Below are 14,705 nucleotides of genomic sequence, written 5' to 3' on the forward strand. Positions count from 1 at the left end.
GTCGCAGGTCGCGGAGTTCACCCAGGGCATAGGACTAATCTCAGTGGGGGTGGATTGGATGCAGGATAACTGAATCCTGTTGGGGCAGGCCACCGTCTCATTCTGCTCCAAGTGTTGGTTCCTCCTTCAGACTGACACATACTGACTGCTATGTTCACCAGTCATAAGATTGGGGTCATAATGGGGTTTTTGTTTGCTAGATATATTTTTTGGGGGGAAACTATGTTAAGATATAAATGTCATAACTTGTCAGAAAATTGGGTGAAATACTTTTTTTGTCCACTATACTATCTTATATATGTATATGGGGTTCTTTTTTTTTTAGGTACCATTCCAGAACGTGTTCTACTACATGCCGATTGTTTTTTTCTGTTGAGCTTACGTGTCTGCGCTCTTCCAGTCTCTTTGGAGAGAAAGAAAAAACAGCTCCAACAAGTCAAGTAACCAGACTGTTACATACAAGTATTAACACAAGTCTGTTTTTGTTCGTCAAGGGGTAATCATATGAGAGTGTAGCACACCAAAAAGTTACAATTCCATACTCCAACTCCTATTTTAGAAGCACTCAAATCCACCACCCTCTACATTTCTACAACTGACGCCATTTCACAGAAATTCCAGACAACTGGCGCCTGAGCTCTGCCTCCAAGAAGGACATGATGAATAGGACACACCCTTGGTATGCTAGTGAATGGTAGAATATATGGCACACTGCAGTGTTACAGCCTAGATTCATTACAGCCTCTCGTCCTAACTCTTTTCAGTGTCGTTTTCTCTGCTTTTCTCCCCCTTGCGTTTCATGCTGCTCGCCTATTTTTAAAAGCTTGAATTTGAGTGAAATGCACTGAGGCACCAGTAAGGCGAGCTACAGCTCTTTCCAGCGCTGGTTCCTGATCCACCTCTTTGTTGTGGTCTATGCATGCCTGCTCTAGTCACATGACTGCGTTTCTATGGCAACTCGGGTTTGAGTAATCATTTGCGTTACGACCTTTATTCCCTTGAGGAAAGGGGAGGGGGAGGTTAGACTGAGCCTGTAGAAAGAGGGAGCAAGAGGAAAGAGAAAAGACAGGCAGAAGGGGAGCGGCAGAGAGGCGCAGGGAAGGAAAATAGGCAAAAAACAACGGCTGTAGAGGGAAAATCTTGCCTTTTCTTTTGCCTTTATATTTTGTATGTTGTCTCTTTCTCTTCATACTGCACGCCAACCTCTTCTTCACCATATTCAGTGGTCGGGGGGGGGGGGGGAGAGACAAAAGCCTGCCACTAAACACTGGGTGGTGTGCTTCAGTTTCACCATTATATCTTTTGTGTTGTGAGTCACTCTGACTGGGGCAGGCGAGTGAGTTTGGTTGGAGAGGCAGCAGGCATGTATGTTTCATAAGGGCCTACACACACACACACACACACACACACACACACACACACACACACACACACACCTCCCCTTCGTTTCTTCTCAGAGGAAAAGCAGCACTGTGCCACATGTGCAAGTCTCAGCAGAAACAGATTCTGTATGTTCCTGTTTCTTGCTCTCCCGGCTGCGTTGTCATGGTTACCGAGCTAGTCCACCAAGGCACGCAGCTCCTCTCACTCTCTCTCACTCTCTCTCTCTCTCTCTCCCTCCCTCTCTCCCTCCCTCTCTCCCTCTCTTCACCGTTGGGTGATTCAACCCATCAGTTGGGTTGTGTCATCTCCTAGATGGAGTTTCTAGCTCCCACATCTCTTAAATGGAGTTTTTCAGTTGTGCCTGTATACCAATTGGATTCTAGTTTGAGAAAATGGAATAATTGTGTGTGTGTGTATGTGTGTGTGGGTGTGGGTGGGGTAAATGGGTGGGTTTTGTGGGTGTCTTTTATCAGCAGTGGGGGGGGGATCCAGCATTGACAGGAGGTGGGCTCGACTGGGGGGCTGGTGATAGACACTATGGGGGTTGTGGAGGTGGTGGTGGTGGTGGTGCTGGCTGCTTCCAGGTGCCTGTGACTGGGGCTGAATATGAATGAGGGGCCCCGGTTCTCCAGAGATGGCGGCTGGGGAGAGAGCTGCTAAAACCAGAGACCAGTGGAGCCTGGCTGGTTGAGAGGCCCCCACAAGCTGCTGACAGGAGCTGGAGCTAGCCATCACGTTAATTAGCGTTTTTACTCTAGCAGCGGCAAATAGGGGGAGTGGGTTAGAGAGGGATGTGGGGGTGGTATATGACTCATAGACACTGTATGGTTTATTCATGATGGAGGAAGGGGATGTGTGTGTGTGTGTGTGTGTGTGTGTGTGTGTGTGTGTGTGTGTGTGTGTGTGTGTGTGTGTGTGTGTGTGAGAGAGAGAGAGAGAGAGGAAACAGACATTTGATTTGCGCACAGTTCTCTGTGTGCGTGCGTGTGTGAGTGTGTGTGTGTTGCCTTAGTAGATCACTGATTGGCACCAAGCCAAGATATTATTATGTCTTGAACATAATATCAGACATTCATTGTTATTTTCTCTTTTTTTTCTTCTTTTTTTCCCCACAATTTTACAATACACATCTGAAATAAATTCCTTTTATTCGAAACTGGATCTTTCCTGTGATTTTGTGATACATACAGTCAGGTCCAAAAGTCTGAAACCACTTTCCCATTCAAGTGAATGGGAAATGGGCTACTGAAGACTGTCAGACTATTGGACCCAACCGTATATGTAACAGGAAGTTTTTCACAACACATGCTAAGATAAAGTTAATACGAGCCACAGACTAGGAGTTGTTATTATTTATTTCTGTTTATTTCCGTATTACATTATTGATCACAGGCGTTTGAGGCCTGTCTGGGAAGCATCAGACTGATGAAATGGGTTAAAGGTGCCTCTCTCATGGGTGACCTGACCTTGTCTCCTCTGCCTCAGCCCCTGACAGTGATCCTCACCCCCCGGAGAGATGCACAGGATCAATAGATTGGTCTTTTACCCACACCAATCACCCAGGACTCCCTATCCAGGTCGAGCAGAGCTGAGGAGAGGAGCTGCTGCAATATATAGAACATTCCAGAAGAAGCATCTCCTCCTCAGTCTGTTAGCTTGCTTCATGCCAGAGCAGGGATACGAAGGCTTGTGTGCTTGTTTGTTTGTTGTTTGTGTGTGTGTGTGTGTGTGTGTGTGTGTGTGTGTGTGTGTGTGTGTGTGTGTGTATATAAGAGGCTGTAAGGGGGAGTTACATTACAGCTATGCTATTGTCTAATTGTCTCCTCTTATCATTAGTGACAACCATGACCTCTGTTATTGGCATATCTGCATTCTGCCTGCACTGCAGAGCCTCCACCACACTACTCGCAGCGTTTTCTCTCCCAAGAGCGGCAAGGCCCATGCCTCATAAATACAAACACAATCTCTCCTACACCTCCTGACTGCAGGACAGGACTCCACACATATCTGCCCGTGGAGCGCAGCCCATTTGCATACATATTAAAGTGACGCCTCAGAAAAAAGGAAGAGAGAGAAAGAGGGGGGAAGAGTGAAGGAGGGGAGGGAAGGGGAGGGGAGGGGGAGAGAGAGAGAGCGGGTATATGCAAACAAGGCTTTCATCTAATATGCAAGAACCGGCATTGCTCTGGCATAAATCTGCATCTGAGCTCAGGCAAAGAGAGCAGAGCCCATTTGACAGTAAATGGGCTAGGGATGGCTGTCAGATGCACAGGGGAACACTGCGTTACCCCACAGAGAACAGGGGCGATTGATCAGTATGGTGTGTCACATATAGCAAGAACAACAAGGTAACAATAGTACATACTAAGTAAAACCTATGGAGGGAATTAGAGTAGAAAAAAAAATGAGAGTATGTCCAGAGAATATGGAATGCTTAAAGGAATAGTTCAACGTTTTGAGCAATACGCTTGTTTGTTGTTTAGTATTTATGGATTAAACAAACATATAACCATAACTTGTTAATTAGTCAATTTTAGAGGCACTGGTAGGTACAATGTGTTACCTTTGGACATGTTGGGGAATGAGAGTGAGAGTGGATCTATCTTCTCATTTCACTCTCAGCAAGAAAGCAAGTGTAATTAGAACATGTTAGTGAGCTGGCACGTCATTCAGAGATTAAGGTATATGGACCAAACTACACATAAACTTTATACTTGTTAAACATAAGCATGTTACCATTATAGCTGTGAGCATTTTAGCATGATGATATTAACTTTCAGCTAAGAAGCACGGCAGAGCCACACAGAAGCACGAGCACAGCTATAGACTCGTAGGCAACATTCACACCAACATTCAAAAATAATGCAGTCCTCATTCATTTGAACAGGGGAAGTGTTCTGATTGTCCAAAACACTGCTGCATCGTGTATTTGTAAAAGTGTACGTAAAAGTTAAATGTGTGTTTATTTCGTTTTTATCATATTCAATCCATACAATCATCTTCAAACAAAAAAAGACCATTTGACAAAAAGACAAAACAAAATCTCGGTGGCAACAAACATTAAAGAGCCTCTTTATTTATTTATTTATTGGAACTTGACCTGCTTATTTATATGGAAAATATTACATTCAATGCTAATGGACTAAAAAGAAACCACAAGTACAATAATTCAAAACAGTATTCAGACACTACATTGAATCATTGCATGGACTAAAGAGTAGTAAAGCAATGAAAACAGTGGAAACTTGTGAAGCCTAAAATATTTTTCTTTAAGTTGAATCTGGTTCAGTTCTTCTTGCAGTGTCACATACACGCAGGCGTGCGTCACGGTTGGATTACTTTGTAACATGAACGCTGTATTTTTGTTGTTCACTTTGAGATCATCGCGACTAAAGATAAGTTGTAGAATCCTCTAGTCTTCGAGTATTACGAACCACTGTTTTGGCTCCAAATAAGCTTTTCAACACATAAATTCCTACCCCCAACTGGACTTTTCAGATTATTTTTTTCATTGTCTCACTGGTATTTGAAAAAAATATGACCCCAAAAAGCGTGGCTTTTTCAATGTGATCATGTCCTTAGATTTGGTTTACCTTTAGACACAGCCAGGCTAGTTTTTTGCCCCAGTTTCAAGTCATTATGCTAATCTAGGCTAACTGGGTGTCGCTACAGCTACATATTTATCATACACATAACTGAGTGGTATAAATCTCCTCATCCAAAAAACATATTTAACCAAAACATAGAGCTGTTCCTGTCCTGTATGTATGCCGCATGATGATCCCATCATCTTGTACTGAGAAGTGCAAGATAATGGGATGTTTAACACCTCAACAACATTTTTGCACAAACATAAGTAGAGCACATGATGGCAGTGCTAAAGCAATAAAAAGTGCACTAGTGAAACTTTACTTACTGTCTTCAGAATCTGGAGTGCTGCCATGAGCTCTGGGTTTCCCCTAACTCTGTGAGTATTTCATGTTGGACACCCTTGAACTCCCTTTCCTGTTTTCCTGCCTGAGCATGTCGCATTGAAGCACGCCATTCTGTCTGTACAGGTGATCTTACGCACAGGAAATGGAAACTCTGAATGTGCATGTGTTGCGTGTACGTGTATGTGTGTGTGTGTGTGTGTGTGTGTGTGTGTGCGGTGTTTGTGCGTGTGTGTGTTGGAGTAGTCGGGGAGGGCGTGTGTGTGTGTGTGTGTGTGTGTGTGTGTGTGTGTGTGTGTGTGTGTGTGTGTGTGTGTGTGTGCGGGGGGGGTGAAACAGGATATGTTGGGAATAACACAAAGCACAAAAAGTGTCACATGATCTGAAACACAGGGTAGATTTATTTGGCTTCAGAAAGAATCTGTTGCATGTGGTTTGGAGGAGAGAATGTTTTCCTTCTTTGCTCTCAGTGTGCTCAGACACAACACATGGAAACATTTTCTGGGAGGCCATGGGTCTGTGAAAAAAAAAAAAAAAAAAGCTCCAGACATTTTATTTCTTCTCCCTCTTTTCATAGTTTTTTTGGGTCCTTTTTTTTCTCAAACTGATTGAATTACATACATCTGCTTGCCACATGTAGAAATATTCCCCTAATGAATATTTGTGATGCACTCTGGGATCGTGACGTGCAATTAGCAGATATGTTAATACTTTATTTTGGTGAGAATCAACGGTTAGGGTGCTCTACCAAGTGGTGGGCTTTTCTCTCTTTCCATGCGAGTGTGTCGGGGATATATCAATGAACATCCTATTTACGGCCTCTATTTCAGTCTGTAATAAATACACCTCCACTCACATGAGACAGTTGCATGTCTGCTCTATTGTCTGCCATAAATATGCTGGAAGGGTTGGTTAAATATTGATAACACCAATTTTCTGCCCCCCCCCCCCCCACCCCCATCTCTCCCTCCCTCCCTCTCCCCAACCTACCCCACACACCCTCTCTCCATCACCACCACACACACAAACACGTACGCACACGCACAGCACAGCACATCACATCACATCACACACACACACACACACACACATACCAAACCCCTCCTTCTCTCTCTCCTATCTGTCGGTTATTTCACCCTCACAGTAACCTTGCTTATGCATATTGCATATGTAAATAAAGCACCCCGCCTCTGAAGTAATTGTGTGCATCTTCTACAGAGCTGCATATCTCAGCTCTGTGTTTAAGGGGAAGCACTATGGAAAAACTGAATTCTCTTTGTTTAACAGTGATTCTTTTCTGTTTGGACTCACGCACAAACTCAACAACTATAGATGTATTGATAAGAAAAGCTCTGAAAGTGCAACCTTCCATCTTTGTTTCAGTTTTTTAGTTAAGAACGAGTTGGTTAGGGGCGGGGCTGAGTCCTTTGTAAGGAAAGGAAGACTATACTTAAAGTCATTTATTAACACAGAGATTTTCAAGTTACTACGAATATGTAATTTTTAGGATGAATACTGATGTCAAAACATGGTTTAAATGTAAAAAGGGTAAGATGAGAGCGGCTGTGTTAAAGGGGTTATTAAATGCCAGCTCATATCACAGCTCATTTATTTAACTGTGAATTATCAACTGAGTTTGTTGTCTGTCAAAGCTGCAGTGATTTTTTTCTTTGCGAAACTCAAGAGAGTAGAGGTGTGTGGTGGAAAAGAATTGTGTGTTATGTTTAAAAAAAATAAAAATAAAAAAAAAAAAAAAGTTTTCTCTTGTCTCAAAACGAAATGTCTCAATATAGTGAGTCTTTGTTACCTAGATTATTTCCTTTAATTATCAAATTCAGCAGAAGTTTCATTGGAACCAGGAGTTCAGCAGGAACAAGGGTACAGCCTACAACAAGATGCTTGGATCAGATTTACAAATTCAGATTGATGATCTTAATCCATAAAATAAAACACTGCACTATACTGTACTACATCACCAATAATACTGTTTGTAGTGACCAGAAAAACAGTAACATGTAGTAATGCTTACCATGCTTTGAATGGTTTTCTAAGCTATTTTTGTGGGTTACAAGTGTGAATGATTTCCTTTTTTTAAATTATGGAACAATGCTAATATAAATTTTAAAATGTGAAATTTGGTTTTGGTTTTCAAAAGAATGGTTTGCAGAGCTATTTTTCAGGGTAACAAGTATGAACGATTTCTTTTATCTTTTTTGGTGGGTAGCTTAAACTGATAAGAATGTAGGCTGACAGCCTATATGAGCATTTTGCTTCCGCCTGAGCATTTTCAGTCACTGCTTGATACAGAGACTGTTGACTTTGTTTTTAATGTCTGTGCTGTTTATATTTACTGTATTATGTGTGATGACTGAATAATATACTACAACTATTTTCAGTTTCTGTTGAGCTTCATGCTATTTATAGTTGTTTTGCGTGTTAACTCAACTCTGTGGTATGATTTGAGGCTGAAGCTGCATTGTATTGAAGGTGTTTCTAAGATTTGTCCACATGTTTTAGAAATCTATGAGAAAAAAAATCTGAAACATGTTCAAATATAATGAAACCTCCATGAACTACAGCCACAGAAATCACTATAGATATCAATCAAGACCTTTCTGAGATAGTGTTAACGATCATCTAAAAAGTTCACAGCAGAAATATGATTTACTGCAGAACTATTGTATTGGATGACAGTATTGTATCAAATGTATCTTTGCACGCTGCCTAAATTACACTATACTGTACTGTACTGCAAAAATAGAAGTTGAAATCAAAGTCTTTGTTTCAGTTTCATCTGGTCTCAGTAGCAAAGGGGTTGGAATGCAGCAGTATGGAGCGAAATAAATAAATGATAAGAAGAACATCATATGGTTAATCCCACTCAGTTTTTATGTGCAAACATCAGATTTAACATTCAGCCTGTTACTTGCCTCATTTTACCCAAGATACTGTAGTAATACAGCAGAACACAATCCACGCTATACTGTACTGTACAGACTGTGAGTAAAAGTTGTTTGCATCTCTTTTCATTCAACACATCACCCTCACAATCACCATGACTATGAATTTTATAGAAACTGAGATTGCTGAATTAGATGTTCCAAAGAAACAGATTGATATTTAATGTTAAAGAACAACAAAGACAGGAGTCGGAAATGTTCATTCTGATCACTTTGCTGTTTATAGGTTTGTGTATTGCATACGTATGACCTGAATGTGTAAATTACATGTTTTAATTAATCGACAATACGATACATTATAGTTTAATTGTATACTACTACTACTGTACCGGTTCAGGTGTCAGCTCCTAACGTGAATGAAAAGATGTGAATGAAACCATTTAACTTGACTGAAATTTTATTCAAGATCAAGATTACTCAAGATAACATGATTGTGTGCAAGTTTAGCAAAGTTCTTACAACTGATACCAGGTCCATTTGCTCTGACCTTTGATTTTGTCTCTTCATCACTGATTGTTGGTTGTGGTTTCTCTTTAGTGATGCTTAATAAAATCTGCTCTATAGTTACTGTTTTACGACATTTTTCCCCACTAGTGTTCCTCTAGTATTGCTATTTAGCCACACACCAATAATGTACATGATATACAAAACTGTATTAAGTGCACTTGCATCCTTTTTGCTCTGAAGGTAACGTATAGGTCCCACCTGAGTTTTTTTTTTTTTTTTATTATTATTATTAATAATTACAAATGTGTTTTGTGATCTATCTGAAAATCTCAGCTAGTTATTTCTGAAGAAATGCCACTTTCTCTTTGTTACTATGTTGCTATGATGGTACTACATTATATACACTAAGCTATAGACTTTAATTCTCTACTAAATTTGTTGCCTGTACACTCATTATACTGCGGCGGTTCTAATAATGAACAATCTTTGAATTATCTTGGTTTCATTGTTACTTATATGAAGTGGTTGTAGCTCGAAGCAGGCATCAGGTCAAGTCATAAGATCATGACATTTAATTGCCATCCGCTTCAACGTACATATTTATTTTATTACTTTAAACATTTTTTAACAAAAGCAACACAATTTAAAGTAAACATAATTTTGTAATATATACATCTATAAAGTACTGAACTGTACCACGATATACTAGGCTATGCAGTGCCACTGTACTACCTGACACTGTACCATAAAACATATACATCAATCTGCTTTCAGCTATTTCACCTAAATTCCTGAGAGAGCACACATGTCAGATTCCAATTTACACTCTTATCAGAGCATGATAACCATAATAGTGGCTGTCCTCCTGATTCACCTATTTGGCAGGAAATCAAAGTCATATCCAGGTGTTCAGTATGATGTCAGCCATCTGTGTGTGTACACACAAACAGATGTGGGGCATGGATGACAGATAATCTCTCTACAAAGAGCTTTTACCTCACACATCTGAGTGCAGTGACAATATTTCTACTATCAGAGGCAGCCCCGATGAAATTACTGTCAGGTTCAGACACCACATTCATAATTTACTGTACGAGTGTATATGGACATTAAATCTATGTATGTGTGTGAGAACAAGTTGGCTTGGAGATATATCTGTACCAGTTAGTATAGCATACAGTTACAGTATACTTAAAGTAGTATAGTGTGTATAGCGTGGCGTGGTGTGGCGTAGTGTAACATAGTATGGTACGGTGTAGTGTAATGTAGTATGGTATGGTGTAGTGTAGTGTGGTATGGTATGGTATGGTATGGTGTAGTGTAGCGTAGTGTAGTGTAGTGTAGTGTGCTATGGTATGGTATGGTGTAGTGTAGTGTGGTATGGTATGGTATGGTGTAGTGTAGTGTAGTGTAGTGTAGTGTGCTATGGTATGGTATGGTGTAGTGTAGTGTAGTGTAGTGTAGTGTAGTGTAGTGTAGTGTGGTATGGTGTAGTGTAGTGTAGTGTAGTGTAGTGTGGTATGGTGTAGTGTAGTGTAGTGTGCTATGGTATAGTGTAGTGTAGTGTAGTGTAGTGTAGTGTAGTGTAGTGTAGTGTGGTATGGTGTAGTGTAGTGTAGTGTGGTATGGTATAGTGTAGTGTAGTGTAGTGTAGTCTAGTGTAGTGTAGTGTAGTGTAGTGTAGTGTGCTATGGTATAGTGTAGTGTAGTGTAGTGTAGTGTAGTGTAGTGTAGTGTAGTGTAGTGTAGTGTAGTGTGGTATGGTGTAGTGTAGTGTAGTGTGGTATGGTATAGTGTAGTGTAGTGTGCTATGGTATGGTATGGTATGGTGTAGTGTAGTGTAGTGTGCTATGGTGTAGTGTAGTGTGGTATGGTATGCTATGGTATGGTATGGTATGGTGTAGTGTAGTGTAGTGTGCTATGGTATGGTATGGTGTAGTGTAGTGTAGTGTAGTGTAGTGTAGTGTGGTATGGTGTAGTGTAGTGTAGTGTAGTGTGGTATGGTGTAGTGTAGTGTAGTGTAGTGTGGTATGGTGTAGTGTAGTGTAGTGTAGTGTGGTATGGTGTAGTGTAGTGTAGTGTAGTGTGCTATGGTATAGTGTAGTGTAGTGTAGTGTAGTGTAGTGTAGTGTAGTGTGGTATGGTGTAGTGTAGTGTAGTGTGGTATGGTGTAGTGTAGTGTAGTGTAGTGTGGTATGGTATAGTGTAGTGTAGTGTAGTCTAGTGTAGTGTAGTGTAGTGTAGTGTGCTATGGTATAGTGTAGTGTAGTGTAGTGTAGTGTAGTCTAGTGTAGTGTAGTGTAGTGTAGTGTGCTATGGTATAGTGTAGTGTAGTGTAGTGTAGTGTAGTGTAGTGTAGTGTAGTGTAGTGTAGTGTGGTATGGTGTAGTGTAGTGTAGTGTGGTATGGTATAGTGTAGTGTAGTGTGCTATGGTATGGTATGGTGTAGTGTAGTGTAGTGTGCTATGGTATAGTGTAGTGTAGTGTGCTATGGTATGGTATGGTATGGTGTAGTGTAGTGTAGTGTGCTATGGTGTAGTGTAGTGTAGTGTGCTATGGTATAGTGTAGTGTAGTGTGCTATGGTATGGTATGGTATGGTGTAGTGTAGTGTAGTATAGTGTCGTATAGTATATATTCCTAAATACTGAACTACATTATATAGAAAATTATTGACTAGCACTGAATCATACTGCATGTTTCCTCTGTCTCCACTCCACCCTGTTCTGTAGTGTTTTATTTGGGGGATTAGGTTCAGGGTTTTTGCCTCTTGAAGAGGCTGCATTCAGAAGCTGTGGCCCTTCTTCATGGAACAGTCATCCAGAGGATCCAAGGAAAGTGGAAAATGTTAGCATTTTCAAATGTGCAAACCAGATTTGCCTTGTTAGTGTGCTTTTACCCTGGTTTCTTGATTCTCCCTTATTTATATTCTTCCCTTTTCCTCCTAGTTTCACACACTCAGTTACCATTTTATTAGGTACAACTGCAACTGCAAAACTAAAACTAATGGAGTCTAAAACAACAGTGCTGCAACACACTAAATCCTCCGTTCATAAAGGTTTTGTTGAAACTGTCTTAGAGAGAGGTATTGATTAAACTGTGTGGTCATTACTTTGTGGGACTGTTGAGCTGTATTGTGCTTTTCTGACAGGTGTTTCTATCATTTTTCCCCCCTATGTATATCAACAGAAACATCTGTATATAACAGCTGTATATAACACCAATACATATCTTTGTAATGCAATACAACAGAATTGTTGTATTAGATTGCATTAGTTTTAGATTGGTGTACCTAATAAAGTGTAGTGTGGTATACTGACATATTTCATTTGTTCTTTATAGCTCTAGTCTGCTGCTTGAATTTCCTCTTCCACAAAAAGAGCTTTGGTAACAGTTTTGATGTTCTATTGTGTTCTATTACGTTACTCTATGTTCTATTCTATTCTGTTATTCTGTATGATATTCTGCTCTATTCTTTTACTCTCTATTCTGTTTCATTTAATTCTATAAACCACTGTTCTATTCTATCCTGCTGTTACTCTGCTATATTCTGTCCTGAATATTCTATTCTGTTCTATTACTCTCTGTTCTATTCTGTTACTCTGTGTGGTATTCTATTCTAATCTATTGCTCTCTATTCTATTTCATTCTATTCTATAACGCTCCGTTCTATTCTATTCTCTTCTATTACTCTGTGCTATATTCTAGTCTGTTCTGTTACTCTTCTGTTCTATTTCTCTGTGTTACTCTGTACTCTATTACCCTACACTATTCTATTTTATTACCATCTATTCTTTTCTATTACTCTCTAGTCCATTCTTTTCAATTCTATTGGTCTCCATTCTGTTTCATTCTATTCTCTAACCCTCTGTTCTATTCTAATTGTTACTCTGTATGATATTCTGTTTTATTCTATTTCCCTCTATTCTATTTCATTCTATTCTATAACTCTGTTCAAGTCACTTGTATTACTCTGTACTCTATTACCCTATTCTATTCTATTTTATTACCATCTGTCTATCTATTCTATTCTATTCTGTTACTCTTTGCTATATTATATTGTTTCTCTCTACTACATTACATTCTGTTCTATTGTTATCAGTGTCTATGTTCCGTTCTTTTCTACTCCTCTCTTTCTTTCTGTTTCTCTTCACTTTATTCTTTTCGTTTCTTTTTCTTTTCTTTTCCTTTCCTTTCCTTTCCTTTCTTTTCTTTTCTTTTCTTTTCTTTTCTTTTCTTTTCTTTTCTTTTCTTTTCTTTTCTTTTCTTTTCTTTTCTTTTCTTTTCTTTTCTTTGCTACATGGACAGTAAAGTCTGGTGATTTTTGTCCGCACTGAGATTTAAAAAGCTCAGAACACATTTAGTGAAATGCAGCATGCCCGCTCCTACGTGCATTCTGAATGAGGCTAGTAGTGATATTTGCGTATAACAGAAGCACCGCCTCCCTCCCATTGGACAATGTCTACGTGAGGGCGTGGCAAGGAAAGATGAGAGTTGCAAATCCATGCCCTTACTGGGAAGACATGGAGCGCTATGGACACAGTCTACACGAATCAAGTAGGAATCTCAACTAAAGACATAAATATTTCTCCACTTAGGAAACAAACGTTTTGAGAGACTGAGAAGAAAGAAAGGGTGGCCCGGTCGAGGATGGAGTGTGCATTTGACGCACAGAATCTGATCTCCATTTCTTTGAGGAAAATCCAAAGCTCCAGGACGCAGAGAGGAGGCATCAAGCTCCACAAGAACTTACTGGTAACGTACGTACTGAGAAACGCCAGGCAGTTTTATATGAGCAAAAACTTGTCGCAAACGCAGAGGACGCATCACTATGAGGACGTAGCTACAGTCCGCGAAAGGCAAGAATACCTCGAATTGACAGGGAGCTTTACAGAGTTGGCCGATGACTTCTACTGCAACTTTACTGGGGTTGAGTCGGACACTTGGCACTGCGGAGCGCACCAGCCCAACGGCCAGCCTGCAGAGGTGGCGCACCAAGACGCATCTGCCTGTGCAATGGTTTCACCAAATGACTCTGACCTCATGGTTTCGGAAGCCTGTTGGAGTTGTGCAGACAAATCCTCCTGGGAGTTACCTATCCCAAACACACAAGCCAACCAAAAGACTGTCCTGGACTTGGACACGCATGTGGTGACTACTGTCACGAATGGATACTTCCACTCAGACTGTTGCGCGCAGCCAAAACAGCCGCAGGGCGCGCAGTGCTACGCTAAAAAGCGAAAGATGGACACAAGTTATCATATTGTTGATCCAGAGTTTTATTTGCCTGACTTTGGGCCAGTGCCATGTAAGAGAATGAGGACTGATGATGATTCATATTCAGACTCGGACCAGTTGGACAGCACGAACATCTCCAACCTGATCTCAGTGTTGGGCTCAGGTGGACTATCTGAGTTTGTGAGTTGGCAGCAGACGGACCTTGAGCAAATATTCGCCGCTCAAACAATTTGTTTAAAACATACACTGTTGACAGGCAGCGGCTGGACCAGAGCAATCGAAGCATTTTGATTTGTATGATTGTTTTTCTTTGTATCGCTTTATTTTATTTTATTGCTTTCAAATAAACCATGACACGACTGCAATTCTCTCTCTCCTCTGTTATTGAAAAATGTTGATTAAATGTGATTATGTAGAGCAATCATATCCATTTCGGATTACTTTTGCACAGTAACATTTCTAAAGCCAATTAATCTAATTTTCTCCACACAGTATAAATTAATTGTACCTTTCATTTACACCTTATTTTCTGGTGATTTCGTTGTAGGGTATACTGGAGTCTGTCTTTGGTTTGTATTTCCTGAAGAAATGAGTTAACGCTGTTTCTCTGGAAAGATGTTTGAAGAGCTCCATCATGTGGCTAGTAGAGATCTGTGCAGCCTCATGCACCAGACAAACGCAGAGTATCATTCTGTAAATGTATTATTTATATCAGGGACTGCTTTTATTCATCAATAAAACTAACAT

The 14,705-nt window shown here is 40.2% G+C and overlaps 1 protein-coding gene across 1 annotated transcript; it reads left to right on the plus strand.

The window, feature by feature from the left end:
* The first annotated feature begins 13,217 nt into the window (after window positions 1-13,217).
* LOC130168920 (immediate early response gene 5-like protein) lies at window positions 13,218-14,323 on the plus strand. Its single transcript, XM_056375272.1, has one exon. It carries the CDS (start codon window positions 13,371-13,373, stop codon window positions 14,247-14,249), a length of 879 nt encoding a protein of 292 aa, XP_056231247.1. The 5' UTR covers window positions 13,218-13,370; the 3' UTR covers window positions 14,250-14,323.
* Window positions 14,324-14,705: the final 382 nt, after the last annotated feature.

The sequence above is a fragment of the Seriola aureovittata genome, chromosome 5 (assembly GCF_021018895.1).
Source record: "Seriola aureovittata isolate HTS-2021-v1 ecotype China chromosome 5, ASM2101889v1, whole genome shotgun sequence".
NCBI classification, from domain to species: Eukaryota; Metazoa; Chordata; class Actinopteri; order Carangiformes; family Carangidae; genus Seriola; species Seriola aureovittata.